Source organism: Oryctolagus cuniculus, chromosome 7, assembly GCF_051225735.1.
Source record: "Oryctolagus cuniculus isolate XC-2025 breed Fujian yellow rabbit chromosome 7, ASM5122573v1, whole genome shotgun sequence".
Taxonomy (NCBI): Eukaryota; Metazoa; Chordata; class Mammalia; order Lagomorpha; family Leporidae; genus Oryctolagus; species Oryctolagus cuniculus.
In genome coordinates this window covers 157,266,237-157,282,443 of record NC_142873.1, presented here as the reverse complement: position 1 = coordinate 157,282,443, position 16,207 = coordinate 157,266,237, and the positions used below count along the sequence as shown (strand labels likewise).

At 60.8% G+C, this 16,207-nt stretch overlaps 1 protein-coding gene across 1 annotated transcript in view; it reads left to right on the top strand.

The window, feature by feature from the left end:
- Nucleotides 1–605: 605 nt before the first annotated feature.
- Nucleotides 606–16,207, top strand: part of TNFRSF8 (TNF receptor superfamily member 8) — a 62,195-nt gene continuing 46,593 nt past the window's right edge. The window contains exons 1-2 of the mRNA XM_051834348.3: nt 606–864; nt 15,015–15,102. Of these exons, the coding sequence (XP_051690308.3) occupies nt 802–864; nt 15,015–15,102 (151 nt within the window). The 5' untranslated portion in view covers nt 606–801. The remainder of the gene's footprint in view (nt 865–15,014; nt 15,103–16,207) is intronic.

Here is a 16,207-nt window from a genome sequence, read left to right as displayed (position 1 = left end):
ACACTCATCCATCACCACCCACCCATCTATCCATCCATCATCCACTCACCCATCATTCATCCACCTGCCCACTCATCCATCACCACCTATTCATCTACATCCATACATCTACCCCCCCATTCATCACTCATCCATCATCCACCCATCATCCCTCCATCTCCACCCATCCACCATCCCTCCATCCTCCACCCAGTCACCCAGCATCCACCCAGCATCCTCCACCCAGACGCACCCCCAGCAGGTGCTATGAGTGGGATGGGTGTGTGGTGGCTTTCTCTGCAGTCCCCACTCCAGGGTCCCTTCCAGAGGATCTGCAGGGCGCGGGAAAAGGCTGCTACTCAAGGCACGAGGGGCAGGAAACCGCTGCAGGTTCACCCTGCTTGGTGTGGAGGTGGGGCTGGGGCCTCCGATCTCCTGAGAGTCCCTCTCCTCCAGGGTCAGCTGCCCCTTGCCTCCTGCACCCCAGCCGGCTGGGGCCAGCAGCAGACTCCTGGGAGCCAGGACCACTGACGCTCGTCAGTTCCGGGGCGGGCCATTCAAATGACCAGGGGAGTGTCTTGTCCTGAGTCATCTCTGCACGTGTTTGCCCCCTTTTTTCTCCGTGGCTAGGAGCCCCGCGTTCCTGGAACCAGTCAGTCTGTGCGGCTCGCGGTGGTGGGGGCGGGGAGGAGCCCAGATGAACTGCACCGCGTGCCGTTAAAAGTGGCCTCCCGAGGTCCCCGCGCGCTCAGCTCAGAGCGCCGGGACTGCACGTGGGCGCCGCGCTTCCCGGGCTGCTGGCTCCGTGCTCAGCCAGCCGGGATGCGCACCCTCCGCGCCGCGCTGGGGCTGCTGCTCCTGGGGGCGTTGTGGGCCTTTCCACAGGTAAGGGGGTTCCGGGGGCATGGGGAGGAGGCAGCGGCCCAAGGGCATTCCCCGCCCACCTGGAGTGAGGGGGCGAAGGTGCCGGCAGGGGCGCAGGGAGGCGCAGACGTACAGGTGGGCGGTGGTTGCCTGGAGAGCCAGTGCGGCACCTCCTCTGGCCCGCGCGGGTCCCTGGTCTGACTCAGCTGGGAGCCAGAGAGGTGCTGTTTGTCCGTGCGCAGGCCAGCTGCGGTCCTCCGTGGCCAGCAGGGGCCAGTGTCTGACTATGCCCCTCTGCTGGGGGGCCTGGGAAGGGAGGCAGAAGGAGGTGTGCGTGAGACGCAGGGGTGAGCGCGCTGCACCAGCCAGACTGGCTTTCCTATCCTGCCTGGCCAACCAGCAGTATGGACAGAGCGCCCTGGGGGGCTCCGGCTCCTGGAGAGAGGTAGGAGTGGTGCTGACCTGGGCTCTGGGGGTGGCATCTGTCCAGGGAAGCCCCAAAACTGAATTTGGGAACTGCTTTAGGGAAACCGGGCATGTGCCAGTGGCACTGGTAGGGGGAGGGGGAGTCAGATCCATCAGGTGTGGCCCCTGCATCCACGCCCAGAGTCGGTACTGGTGGGTACCGGTGGAGTGTGCAGATGGAAGCGAGGGCCTGGGGCTCTAGCTCTGTCTGAGCCTGGGGGCAGGGGGAGGAGGGAGGCAGAGCAGGCTTCAGGCAGAGGAGAGAGGATATGGGTGGGACCGGAGTGGGGGGGGTCAGGCAGGGATCCCGCCCCCAATGGGGTTACCCAGGGCAGAGGGCAGGGGGAGCAGCCGGCGGTGTTGTGTGGACTGCATAACCCCTTGCAGGTCTCCCAGCCCTCACCTGGGGCAAGGTAAGGGCTCCCAGTGCCAGGGTGCCCGGGAGAAGACGCGAAGGAATGTGAGAGGGGTTTGGGGGACTGGGCTGGTGTCTGGCAGCTGAAGGTCATGGACTTCATTTCTTGAAATCCCTCCCTCAGTTACAAACGGCAAACTCTATGCACTTCATTCTACAAGGAATAGCTGAACACATCCTCACCGCAAAACTAGACACGCTACGGATAGAGCCCGGGCTCCTGACACCTTCTCCTGATTCCTTTGAAGTTGTAGTCACCACCATTGATTTGTGCAGCTCTACCGGGGCATGCCCGTGTTTATACTGTGTACATAGAAGGTTCTGTGTTAGGTGCCCCACGGTGTGTGTGGCACGTCCTTTGGCTTTTACAATGTGCACCTGTGCCGGGGAGAGCTTTGCTGTGGGTCCTGCCAACCTTTGCCAGTGCTGTGTAGTCTCCTCCTCCTCCTCCTTCTTCATGAGATTTATTTATTTATTTATTTGAGAGGTAGAGTTATAGAGAGAGGAAGGGACAGAGAGGTCCTCCGTCCACTGATGCACTCCCCAATTGGCCGGACTGGAGCTGGGCTGATCCGAAGCCAGGAGCCAGGAGATTCTTCCGGGTCTCCCACGTGGGTGCAGGGGCCCAAGGACTTGGGCCATCTTCCACTGCTTTCCCAGGCCATAGCAGGGAGCTGGATTGGAAGTGGAGCAGCTGGGACTTGAACTGGCGCCCATATGGGTTGCCGGCGTCACAGGCGGAGGCTTAGCCTACTGTGCCACAGCGCCGGCCCGATGCTGTGTTGGTTTCTGCCAAGCGGAGCGGTGCCCAGCTGAGTTTCCTGCTGGTTGGCCCGGTGTATAGCCCTGGGCGTGGGAGTTTGGGGGCAACGTGTGTGCTTCTCACTCAGAGGAGCACCTACAAGGGTCTTGCAACAAGTTCGTGAAAAAATGGAACAAAATGCATGATCCACGTTGCCCAAAGGTCGCTGGTCCCGGGCTGCCGAGGGGGCTGGCTGGACAGAACACCCTCCCGCCGGCCGCCCAGGGAGTAGCAGCTTCCGCACATCCTAACCGACTTTGATCTTATCAGGGTTTTTATTTTTGTCACTGTAACCAGTGGAAGGGACTACATCCTTGTTGTCTTCATTTGCATCTTCCACCTCCTGGACTGAGTATCTCTCCTGGTCTCATGCCTGGGCACTGGGCCTTTCTGAGTAGGAATCGGATGCGGGGGGTGAGGTGCCCAGCAGGGGACTCCCTTTGGCCCCTCAAGTGGGCTTCCTCCTCCGGTTCCCCAGTCAAGACTTAGGATGCTCATTAAAAAAAAAAAAAAAAAAAAATCCAATCAGGGCTCGTATGCCTTTGACTGTAGAATCTTTTTGTCGTCTCCGTCTGGATTTTCAAATCTCTGTCGCATGTGGCTGGTACCCCAGGGCGAAAAGGCCTCTGACGCCACCCAGCGCTGCCTTCCCCAAGAGGGGCTGTGTCATGGGACCCAGGACGGCTCTGCCATCACTCGGGCGGGGGGAGGAGGGCGTGTCCCTCACCACCATCTTTGCATCCAGGTGCTCAAGGTGGGGGAGGGGAGGCCAAGCCCTTTGGTAGACTGCAGACTTAGGTCCCCCAACGTCATCCTAGCACCGAGGCCACAAGCCCCTCGCACATCCACGTCCCCCAGTTCCAGCCGGGCTCAGCCGGGGAGGGTTCCCCGGGGTGAAGCTGCTGGCGTGAGAAGCTCTGTGTGTCATCGTCCCACTGGGGCTCCCACTTAAAAATAAACCTTTTTTTCCCCTTAATTACTTCATTTTAGAGGCAGATAGACAGCCAGCCAGAGAGCCCATCTGCTTGTTCATTGCCCAGATGCCTTCAATGGCCAGCGCTGGGCTTGGGCCCAAGCTTGAAGCTGGGAACTCGGTGCAGGGACCCAACTACTAGAGTCATCCATCACCCACTGCCTCCCAGGGCCTCCATTGGCAGGAAGCTGGGATCGCGCGGAAGCCAGCTATCAAACGCAGACGCTCCAGTGTGGGCTGTGGGCATCTTCGTCAGTGTCTTAACCACCAGGCCAGACACCCACCGGGGCCCCACGTGAAAAGCTAGCTCTGCCCAGAGCGGAGTGCGCCTGGGCCGTGGGGTCGCAGGTCCCGGGGGGAGGGCAGGAGACGTTTGCTGGGCCAGTCCTGGGAAGGTGGCATTTGCGGGGCTGGGACCATGGGTGCAGGCAGGAGAAAGAGGCGCTGGCCTGCCGTCAAGGGCGCTCTGCTCGGAGTGGGGCTGGGGCAGCGGGAGCCCCGTGGCGGGAGGGTGCCTCATTACTCAGCCTGAGAGCAGCCAGTGCTGGGAGGCGGTCAGCGTTTACTGGAAGTTTCTGCAGCTCCCACTCATCTCTTGCTTCTTGAGTACTTGTGATTCACCCTCAGGTTTGTGCGCCCTCGGCGCCCTCGCAGCGCAGGAGTGCACAGAGGAAAACGGGCCGCGGGGCGGCTTCGTTCAGCTGGGCCTGGGCCAGCAGGGCCTTGTGGGGTCTGGGCACTGACCCTGGGGTGGGGGGCCCCCTTTTCCTGGGCGGGCCTAAGCCCTGCACGCAGAGTGTCAGAAAAGGCCGCCCCGGGTCCATGCCAGTTCCCGGCCTCTCTCTTTTCCAGGGGGTGCTGGGGTGGGGGCGGGGCCCTTGTTCCAGAATCTACATTGGAAAACCACTGGGCATTCTCAGTGGCCTTTGTGGCGGGGAGGGACTTTCTGTTCGCCACCTGGTCCAGTTACTCACTGAGAGCCTGGGTCCTTCTGGGACTTTCATTCATTCACTCATTCATTCACCCGCAGCTCCTTCCGGGACGTTCATTCATTCATTCACTCACCCCAGACCTTACGCGAGCAGCTGCGCTGTGCTGGGCATGGCTCCAGGGCTTTCAATCCCCAGGAATCACTCAGCCCCTGCTTGTCTGCCTCCTGCGACGGGACGCTCACTCCTTCCCAAGGCAGTGCGTGCCGCCCGAGGTTTAGAAGATCTTCAGGCCGGCGCCGCGGCTCACTAGGCTAATGCTCCACCTTGCGGTGCCGGCACACCGGGTTCTAGTCCCGGTCGGGGCGCCGGATCCTGTCCCGGTTGCCCCTCTTCCAGGCCAGCTCTCTGCTGTGGCCCGGGAGTGCAGTGGAGGATGGCCCAAGTGCTTGGGCCCTGCACCCCATGGGAGACCAGGAGAAGCACCTGTCTCCCAGCTTCGGATCAGCACGGTGGGCCGGCCTCAGCGCGGTGGCCATTGGAGGGTGAACCAATGGTAAAGGAAGACCTTTCCCTCTGTCTCTCTCTCTCGCTGTCCACTCTGCCTGTCAAAAAAAAAAAAAAAAAAAAATCTTCACGGTGCTCCGAAGTCTGCCTCCTCAAAGCTTCCCCTGTCCTGGACATGAGTCACCCACCCCCCACCTCAAATACGGCTCAGCACTGTGGCGGCTACTGCTCTGGGCTCCCAAGACTCTGGACCCGTCATACCCAGGTCCCCCAACATGGATTTCCCAGGTGGCATGGGCCTGAAGCCCTTCGTCATCCTGTTATTGCCAACTCGTTCATTCCACAAACATTTGTTGAGCACCTACTGTGGGCCGGGGGGCGGCAGGTGCAGCCACTGGGTGGCATTGTGAGACGGGGGGGGGGGGGCCCAGCAGACACGCACTGTGTTTGTGCTGACCACAGTGGGGGCGGTACAGCCTGTGGCATGAGACAGACAGGTGTCTCTAGGTGGGGGAAATGGGACAGCCCCTCGGAGCAATGGCCTCCACACAGAGTAGAAGGCAGGAGGCAGCCAGTAGAAGGCCCAGGGGCAGAAGTCCTGGGGAGCCAGGGGTGTGGCAGCCAGAGCAGAGCGGGGAGGCGGGGAGAGGGGCCCAAGGGAGGCATGGGAGGGGGAGGCTGGCGCGGACCTCTGTGGCCTGCGGCTGGGAGGGAGGTTCCTGGCTGAGAAGTGATGTCACAGGATGGGTCAGCCGTGGGGTGGGGGCGGGAAGCTGACGAGTGCAGGAATCCAGGAGGGGCCGGTGGAGGTGGGGGTCGCTCCGAAGTCAGAGCAGCCGGGCCTGTGCATGGACCGGGTGCGAGTGCCGAGGGCAGAGGGCACCCGGGACCCTGTCCATGGCTGGGGGCAGCACCTGGCTGGCTGGTGGCTTCCTTTGGGGAGGTGAGAAAAACCAGTCAAGGATAAGTCAAGGATAGAATGTGTGTTTTTGGGAAAAGCCCAAGTTCAATTTCACCTATACCTGAGTCTCCTACAGCCACGAGTGTGAGAAACCTTGCATGAGCCAGCAGGGCTGGTTCTTCCCGGGGCTCGGGCAAGCCACGCCTCCTTGCTTCTCCCACCACCCACTGCTGGCCCTGCTGGGCCGCTCCCCCGCCTGCTGGCCCCCCATCAGGTCTCTCCTCCGTCTCTGACACTCTGGGAGTCTCCCTCTCGTGCACACCTTTGCGATTCCACTGGGTCCCCGTGGCTGTGGATGAACCAGGATAATGACCTTGACTCAGGAGCCTACACTTAACCCCACAAGCTCAGGTTCTGGGGGTCAGCATGTGGCCACTGCTGGGGGCTCATTCTTCTGCCCGCCACTCCCTGCGTTTGCCTCAGTCTGCCCACTGCCCTCGTCAAAAGTCTTTTTTGGGGGACAGTAAATCATGTGCTCGGGGTGTGTGGCCTTTAGAGTCAGCCAAGGTCATACCCTGCTTGTTTGTTTTTTGTTTTAAAGATTTATTTATTTATTATTTGAAAGGCAGAGTTAGAGGCAGAGGCAGAGAGGGAGAGAGAGAAAGGTCCTCCATCCTCTGGTTCATTCCCCAAATGGCCACAACGGCCAGAGCTGGGCCGATCTGGAGCCAGGAGCCAGGAGCTTCCTCTGGGTCTCCCATGCAGGTGCAGGGGCCCAAGCACTTGGGTCATCTTCCTCTGCTTCCCCAGGCCACAGCAGAGAGCAGGATCAGAAGTGGAGCAGCCAGGACTCGAACCAGTGTCCATATGGGATGTCTGCACTGCAGGAGGCGGCTTTACCGGCTAGGGCACAGCGCCGGCCCCCACACCCTGCTCTTGACCTTGGTCTCACAGTGACCTCAGGCATTGTGGCCTCTGCACCGCCCCCCCCGGAATGGTCCCAGGCTTCCCAGACGGCGTGAGGGAAGCCAGGACTGCAGCGGCTGTGCGGAGAGTTCTCTACCTCTGTAGGGGTGGGCTTCTGGGCCCTGGTCCCTCCCCACAGGCAGGAAACACACCGGCCCTCTGGAAAGAGGCCAGGGCGCCCCCTGCTCGCACCGGGGGCCCCTCCATCCCCCCATTATGCTTTCTGTGGCTGCTACTGGGGAGTATTTTTTTTTTTTTTTGGACAGGCAGAGTGGACAGTGAGAGAGAGAGACAGAGAGAAAGGTCTTCCTTTTGCTGTTGGTTCACCCTCCAGTGGCTGCTGTGGCCAGTGCACCGCGCTGATCCGAAGCCAGGAGCCAGGGGCTTCTCCTGGTCTCCCATGGGGTGCAGGGCCCAAGGACCTGGGCCATCCTCCACTGCACTCCCGGGCCACAGCAGAGAGCTGGCCTGGAAGAGGGGCAACCGGGACAGAATCCGGCGCCCCAACCGGGACTAGAACCCGATGTGCCGGCGCCCCAAGGTGGAGGATTAGCCTAGTGAGCCACGGTGCCGGCCCCCATATTCTTAAAGAAAAGTTTGTTTGTTTGTATTTGAGATGGGGAGAGGGATGACTTCCATCTGGTTCACTCCCCAAGTGGCCACAATGGTCAGGGCTGGGCCAGGCAGAAGCCAGGAGCCCACGCGTAGGGCACACATGAGCAGGAAGCTGGCTTGGAGGCAGGGCCGCCGGCACTGCCGCACGGTGCAGCTGCCCCAGGCCGCGGCTCACCCACTGTGCCACCCCGCCCGCCCCTCTGGGGTGGTTTTTACCACATCTGAGCTACCGCTGGGAGTGTACCGCCCACACTTGCTGCAGCCCAGAACTTTCCGGAAGGCTGCAGCCCATTTGACCGGCTCCTGAAGCAGGCACGGGATTTCTGCGGAGCAGGGAGGCACAGAGGGGAGGAGGGCGGAGCCGGGGCTGAGTCTGGACTCGGGCCAGGCGGTTCTGGTACTGACCCACTCTCCCCATCGCTCTGAAACAGCTGGGAGCCCCTCTCTGCCAAGGCCCTCCGGAGACACAGCGTCATCCGCGGGCCCGATGGCTTGATCTGCAGGTCCCACCCGCAGCTGCCTTGGCGTGGCCAGACCACGGTTCCTCGGGCCCACCCCTGCTCTCAAACCTTGAGTGGCTCGCTACCGTCAAAGACAGCGTTTCCCACACTCACTTCCGGGGAGCAGGAGTGAAGTAGGAGTTCCGGGGAGAAGGGTGCTGTGGCCAGTGAAGTTTGGGAAACAACATGCAGTTTGTCTGTCTGTCCCCCTCCCCCCACCTGGCCCATTCCTGGACAGAGAGCGAGGAGAAGCCTGCGACTTAAAGCGAAGACCTCTTCCGTGGAAGTCAGTGGTTCTTGCGCTATCTGGGTTTTGCTGCCCTTTCTCGCCTCCTAACAGTGTAGAGCCAGCGCGGGATGCAGTGGTCTGTGGGAGATGACAGTAAAGGACAGGCGTGTCGCCAGGGCCCCAGTACTGGGCCTCCTGTCCTCCTGCCCGCACCGTCTGACCCCCGGACCCCTGGCGGCCCGGCCCTTCCTGCGGGGGCACCCTGCTTCGGCCGTGCCTGCTGCCCACAACGCGCTTCCCCCAGTCCAAGCCTTCTTGGCGGCCAGGGTAGATGCAGGGCTCCGCCTCCACGGCCCGGCCCTGCGCACTCTCCTCTCTGCCCGTCTCATGATCCTGGTGCCGACGTCCTGCACCGCACCAGTGCTGCTTGTTTTCCTGTTCTCGTCTACAGGTATCTCCATCTGTCTGTCTGTCCGTCCGTCAGTCATTCTCCAGATGGTCACCTAGTGTCTGCCCAGTGCCTGTTCTGGGCGCTCCCAGCACCTGTGCATCGAGACCCCTCCCCGCCCCGTGCATTGTCCCCGTGTCCAGCACGTGCCTGGTTCAGGCTGGGCACGCGGGCCGGGACTTTGGGTCTCTTCTTTGTCTTCTCAGGGGGGCTTAGTTTCCTGTTGCAGCTGCCGGTGCCACACAGTTAATGGCTTAAAATAACTCAAATTATTATCTTTTGGTTCTGTAATTTTTTTATTTGCTTGAGAGACAGAGAGAGAGAGAGAGAGAGAGAGAGAGAGAGAGAGTCAGTCTTCCATCAGCTGATTCACTCCCCAAAATCCTGCAGCAGCTGGGGCTGGACCAGGCCAAGGCCAGGAGCCCAGAACCCCATCCAGGGCTCCCTCGGGCATGGCAGGGAGGGAGTCCTTGAGCCATCACCTGCTGCCTCCTGGGGACAGGTTAGCGGGAAGCTGGAGGCAGACGCAGAGCGCGAGCTGACCCAGGCACTCAGGGGGGCGTCTTCCCTGCTGTGCCCAACCCCTTCCCCAGTTCCGTAGCCTCGGAGTCTGAGTGGTTGTTCCTCCTGAAGGCTCCGGGACAGAACCCGTTCCCATGCCTTTTTCCTCTTCGCCCCAGAGGCCGCCCCAGGGCCTTGGCTTGTGCCCCCGCCTCCACCTTCGGGGCCAGCCGCGTGGCGTCCCCGACCCTGCTTCTGTCACCACCGCATCTCTCTCTCTGGCTCTCTGAATCTCGCGTTTTTAAGGACTGGGATTACCCTGGGCCCACCCAGATGACGCAGGATGGGGTGGTCTCCCGTCTCAAGGTCGGTTAGCAGGGATTTTTGCTGCACCTGCTTCCTGAACTCCCCTGTGCCCTGTAGGTGACAGGGGCGTCGAATCTGGGGTTGGGGGTGGTCGTCGCTGGGGTCGCTGTCCTGCTGCCCCCAGCCCCTTCTCGTCTCCTCTTCCAGCCCTGGTGGGCGGTACCAGGTGAGGATGGTGCTGAGTCTCGCTACACCTGTTCCGGCGAGGGGCTCCGGCTCTATCCTCTGTGGCTGCGTCTGTGTCCCCTGAACAGGGGAGGGGGGGGAGCTGGGGGGAAGCCTGGCTCCTGCTCCCGGGTGTGACAGCTGAGGGAGAGGCTGTGTGCACCTGGGGGGTGTGTCTGGGGGGGACAGGGCGACTTCACTCTCAGGTGGCTCCTGACCTGGAGCTCAGGTGAGTGCCCTGGGTGCAGAGGGGTTCAGAGCTCCCCAGAACTGGGAGGCGACTAGTGTGGTCCCTCAGTCCCTGCGGAACGGGGTGTGGTTGGCAGATGACAGCTTCTGAAAAGTCATGCTACCCCCCTGATGTCACGAGGGAACAGGCTTGGGGGTGGGGCCATGATCTGCAGGAGGAAGCCGCTGGCAGGGGGCAGTGAGAGACTGGGAGACGGGGAGGACAGAGCCTTTTGGAAGCAGTCTCGGGGGTCGGGGAGGGGGTCACAGCCTGGAGGAGAAGCACATTGCCGAGCTGCACGGCGCTGGGCACATTTCTTCCCTGGGGCTCGGTTGTGCTGCCTGTAAAATGGGACGATCCTATTTGGCTATTAGAATCACTTTTCCTGCTGGAAGTGAAAGAATGTGGCATTTATGCTCTCTTTACATCAGCACTCTTCAAACATCGGTGCACCTGACTCAGTGGGGGGGCGGGGCGGGGCCTGGCCAGGAACGAGCAAGTCCCAGGCACCGCCCCCGAGTCAGCAGGTGTCTGTGTTGCGGGGTGCGGGGAGGGGGTTCCCTGCACAGCGCTGGCCCCGGTGAGGATGTGCGCTTGTGCCGCCCCCACCGCCCCCGCTGCAGACTTGGCCGGCACAGGTGTGGTCAGCTCCTTTCCCTCATTCAGCGGAGACCAGGTGGGGATTTTTGAAAGTGAAATTTACCAAGTCTTACAGGGAAAACCAAACCACCCGAAAGTAGCTGAGAGCTGCTCAGGCCTAGGCCGTTCTCTCTGGGCCGTGGGGCCACTAGGGCTGGCCACAGACCTCTGGCTGCACAGCTCAGCACCCCGTGGACACCTTGCTCTGCCTCCAGCAGACAGGGGAACCCCACCCAAAGGCTCCTCCTCCAGCCTCGGGCTTCCCCCTCCCACTCTTCTCCCCCCTCCCTGCGCCTTCCCAGGCAGGGCCCAGAGCGAAGCCCCCAGGCTCCCTCCCTGGTCCCCTGGAGCGGGAATGTCAGGCCCCTGAAATCCCGAGGGGCAGACTTCCGGGCTGCTGCTGCTCCAAGGCAGCTGTCACTTCTTCTCCGCCAGGAGCTGGATGGGAGCGGGGGGCAGCGAGGGGCAGCGAGGGGCAGCGTGGCAGGTGGGGGAGGCAGCAGGGCGTTGTGCTTGGGGCAGGGACTGGGCCAGCTTCGGGGGCCACAGACAGTGCAGCCCGTGGCAAAGCTTTCTCTACTTGACGGGCTGGGGGCCCTACGGAGGGGTCACAGTTCCTGGGGGCAGTTCTGGGTCCCGTTCAGCTGCATGGTGCCCAGGAGGGCTTGGCGCCACTGTGCTGTGGTCGGGATAGCTGACCTGGCCTCAAATACTTTTTTTTTTTTTTTTAAGCTTTATTTATTTGAAAGGCAGAATTACAGAGAGGAAGAGGGAAGGAGAGAGGTCTTCCATTTGCTGGTTCACTCCCCAGATGGCTGTGACGGTTGGGCCAGGTGGAAGCCAGGAGCCGGGAGCTTCATCTGGGTCTCCCATGTGGGTGCAGGGGCTCAAAGACTTGGGCCATCTTCCACTGCTTTCCCAGGTGCATTAGCAGGGAGCTGGATCAGAAGTGGAGCAGCCAGGACTAGAACTGGCACCCATATGGGATGTTGGCACTGCAGGCTGTGGTTTTTAACCCACTGCACCACAGTGCTGGCCCTAGATCCTTTTTTTCTTTTTAAATATTTATTTATTTGAAAGGTGGAGAGAGGAGAGAGGAGAGGATAGGAGAGAGAGAAAGAGAATATCTTCCATCTGTTGGTTCACTCCCCCAATGTCGGCAACAGCTGGGGTGGGACCAGGCGAAGCCAGGAGGCAGGAGCTCCACCCAGGTCTCCCCACGTGGGTAGCAGGAACTCAAGCACTTGGGCCATCACCCGCTGCCTTCGAAGGCACATTAGCCCAGAGCCAGAGGAAGCGGAGCAGCCGGGTCTTAAACCGGCACTCGGGTGTGGAGCGTGGGCATCCCAAGTGGTGGCTTTACCTGCGGCACCACAACACCCCCCCCCCCCGCCTCAAATCTGGACCCCACCTTGGGCTGGGCTCCGCCTTCTGGGAGCCTGGTTTCCATGGTGACAGGGTCTCGGGCTGCCATTCCCATCACTTCTGCAACCACACAGGTCCTTGACTCTACCCCCCTTTCTGGACTCTTGTAAAGTGATGACATCACAGGCCAAAGAAACCCTGCTGTGTCTTCTGGGAAAGGCCAGCCGCAGGGGCTGGGTGCTGGGAGAGGGGGCTGAGCCGGGCCCCCACCCACATGTCTGGGAACAGCTGGCGAGACCTGTGGCCTGACCAGTAAGCGCCACATGGAAGATGGACTCAGCTTTGAGTCTGGCAGTGGGAAGAGCGCCCTCTGGGGGTCAGCCGTGGATGCACACCGACACCCCCTGGCTGTTACAGGTGCGGTTTTGTTCGCTCCTCTCCATGCATACACGCGCTGCTGTATTACTGCTATTTTCTTTTGTGGAACCATTTGCGGGTTAGTTGCAGACATTTGGACCCTTCGCTCCTGAATATTTCAGCCTGCTTGCTTCTGTTATGTAAATAAGTCATCAATGCCACTCACAGAACCCAGCATCAGGGCTCACCGCTTATCCCACCAGGCTCCTTGGTAGCTGCCCCCCACCCCGATTCAGCATCAGCCTTCATGTCTCTCCCCCATTCTGGAACATTCCTCGGCTCTTCCTTGTCTTTCCTGCATTGGTTTGTCTGATGTTTCTCCCTGATTGGATTCAGACCGTGGGCTTTTGTTAGGATGGCCTTAGGGTGATGTGTCCTCGGCACATGGGCTTTTAATTGTTTTAAAGATTTTTTTTTATTTGAAAGGCAGAGTTACAGAGAGAGAAGAGGAGGAGGAGGGGGGAGAGAGAGAGAGAGAGAGAGATCTTCCATCTGCTGGTTCACTCCCCAGATGGCCATAACAGCCAGGACTGGGCTGTGCCAAAGTCAGCAGCAGAGCCCAGAGCTCCATCCGGGTCTCCCACATGGGTGCAGGGACCCAAAGATTTGGGCCATCTTCTGCTGCTTTCCCAGGCAGATTAGCAGGGAGCTGGATCAGAAGTGGAGCAGGCTGGCGCCAGGGCCATTAGGCTAATCCTCCACCTAGTGGCGCCGGCACACTGGGTTCTAGTCCCGGTTGGGGCACCGGATTCTGTCCCAGTTGCCCCTTTTCCAGGCCAGCCCTCTGCTGTGGCCAGGGAGTGCAGTGGAGGATGGCCCAAGTGCTTGGGCCCTGCACCCCATGGGAGACCAGGAGAAGCACCTGGCTCCTGGCTTTGGATCAGCGCAGTGCGCCGGCCGCAGCGCACTGGCCACGGCGGCCATTGGAGGGTGAACCAACGGCAAAGGAGGACCTTTCTCTCTGTCTCTCTCTCTCTCACTGTCCACTCTGCCTGTCAAAAAATTAAAAAAAAAAAAAAAAAGAAGTGGAGCAGCTGGGTCTCGGACCAGCACCCATATGGGATGCCGGCATCATAGGTGGAGGCTTAACCAGCTACACCACAGCACCAGCCCTAGCACCTGGGCTTTTGTATGCTAAGCATGATCCTGTGGCCCAGAGATGGGGACAGAATTGGGGACACAGTGAGTTCAACTCTCCTCTCTGCACCTGGCTGCTGTGTGACCTCAGGCAGGTGGCTGCACCTCTCTGGGCTGCATTCCTCCTCTGTAACATGAGATTTCCTCTCTTAACCTCTTCCTAACCGTGGGGCTTGACTTCCAAAGAGCCCCAGGGATACAGCAGGGAGTTTGTTCCAAGTGCACATTCCTGAAAAAACCAGTCCTGGACCTGTGCTTCACCCCAAACACAAGGAGGGGACTTGGCAGCAAAGGTCAGACCACAGCCCCCGGCAGGTCACGTGGGGGAACTCCCGGACACGCTGGGTGGACAGACGTGGCTTAAACAGCACTCAAATATAAAGGGTGCTAACCCCCAAGGGGATGTTGGTGAGCTGTCCGCCAGGGCCAGGGCCAGCCAAGACAGGGAGGAGGGGGCGGCGTGGTGGCGCCCTCCTGCTTGCCCGGCGCCTTCTCCCCGCGCCCACGCTGGGCGCCATCTGTAGGGGTTCGGCCCCAGCAGCCAAGCTCGTCAGGAGGCGACTCCGTGGTGAACCCCGGGGAAGGCGGAGGGGGAAAGCCGGCAGAGGGCCAGGGTTCCAAAGGGGGCCGGGAGCGTTTGCTGCAGGTGTGGGGGAGGAGAGAGGCCGGAACGCCCAGCGTTGGGGTGGGCGTTGGAGTTGCCCTCCGCCTCTTCTCCCTCATGGAGTGTTTTGGGGAGGAAGGAATGGATCCGGAAGTTCTCATCCTGATTTTTAAATATGTTGCTGTGTGTTTATTTTCATTTTATTTGAAAGGCAGAGAAACAGAGACGGGGTGATTAATTCCATCCACTGGTTCACTCCCCAAATGCCCAAAGCAGCCAGGGCTGGGCCAGGCTGAAGCCAGGAACTGGGGGCTCCATCTGGGTCTCCCATGCAGGTGACAGGGACCCAAGCATTTGAGCCATCCCTGCCACCTCCCAGGATGTGCACCAACGGGAAACTGGAGTCAGAAGCAGGGCCGAGGCCAGCGCCGTGGCTCAATAGGCTAATCCTCCACCTAGCGGCGCCAGCACACTGGGTTCTAGTCCCAGTTGGGGTGCCGGATTCTGTCCCGGTTGCTTCTCTTCCAGGCCAGCTCTCTGCTGTGGCCCGGGAAGGCAGTGGAGGATGGCCCAAGTGCTTGGGCCCTGCACCCCATGGGAGACCAGGAGAAGTACCTGGCCCCTGCCATTGGATCAGCGCGGTGTGCCGGCCGCAGCGCGCCGGCCACGGCAGCCATTGGAGGGTGAACCAACGGCAAAGGAAGACCTTTCTCTCTGTCTCTCTCTCTCACTGTCCACTCTGCCTGTCAAAAAAAAAAAAAAAAAAAAAAAAAAAACAGGGCTGGATTTGAACCCGGGCCTCTGATATGGCCTTGGACAGCCCGTCGGCATCTTAACTGCTGTGCCACGCGCCCACCCCTCATCCCGGTTCTGCATTGTGCGGCTGGGTCTCAGGCCCAGCCTTGGCCGCGAGCAGACCTAGGGCTCCCAGGACTAGAGTGGCTCAAGGGCGACCTCTGTTGGCTCTGCCAGGCCTCACCCTCTTCTCTGACCCCCAGGATCGCGCCCTCAAGGACGCCTGTGCCAGAGACCCCGGACGCTACTACGACAAGGCTGCCGGCCAGTGCTGCTACCGCTGCCCCTCAGGTGAGCTGGGCCTGGGCAGGGGACAGCAGGGCTTTGTCCTGGAGTTCTGAGCCTCTGGGGGCTGGCGAGGAGGAAAGCCGGAGCTGCCAACGCTGCGGCCCTTGGCTGCGGGTCACTGAAGGAAGGCAGAGTGGGGGGACCGGGTTGGCTGCCACGGCCAGAAGAATCCATTCTGCGGGTTTGTGACTCAGAGCTGCCCCTTACTGGGCACTTACTGCATGGCAGCCTGAGACGGTCCTGGCCTGATGCATCTCCACGCGCTCACCTTGCTGCCTCTGCACACGACGCTATCCGGCTCAGCAAGGGTACTGCAGAGCGGCCGGGGCTGGGGTGGACCCCAGCGGCCCCTTGTTTCTGGGGCCTTGAAGCCCTTGGCAGCTCCGGTCCGCTGCAGCCCAGAACACATCTTCACCCTGGGGCGGTGGGCATCTCGAGTGGGGGGCGGGCAGGCCTCTCAGGGGCTGTGGTTGACCATGGAAGCCCCACAGCCCACCCAAAGGCCTCCGCCGGCTGGGGCACGAGACAGAGCCGCTGTGCGGTCTCCGAGCTCCAGACCAGAGGTCATGGCAGGGGGGCACACGTCACTCTGCCAGCGGCGGGGGGTGGGGGGGAGTCACTGCACGTGGGCATCGCTGGATGTGGGCGAGTGTTGTCTGGAGGGCTTCCTGGTGAGGGAGGGCAGGCCTGTGGCCTGGCAGGCAAAGAAACCCAGGGTCATTGCGGGAACCCTCGCCAGGTGTTCCCAGACCTGTGGCCACTGAACACCCTCGTGAGGCTCAGACAGACAGAGGCAGACATTTAGGGAAAGAATTTGCTATTTTTGGTATTTTCTATTTCCAAAAATGATTCAGAGTAGCCACTGAAGGGGGGGAACAGAACTGTATTTTATGCTTTAGTGTGGATCCTGACGGAAGTGTGAGGTGGGTCGCCTTGCTTCCGGGCTGGGGACTTCAGTGCCCCCCACCCCCGGTCTGTGCACCTGCCGTCCGCCCTCTGCTTTCCCTCCCCTCTGGCCCCCAGCCATCCATCCCCTGTGTGTGTCACTCACCTCTGGCTGCCGTGGACTGCACAGACAGCAGGTGTCTGTTTGCTCACAATTCTGGAA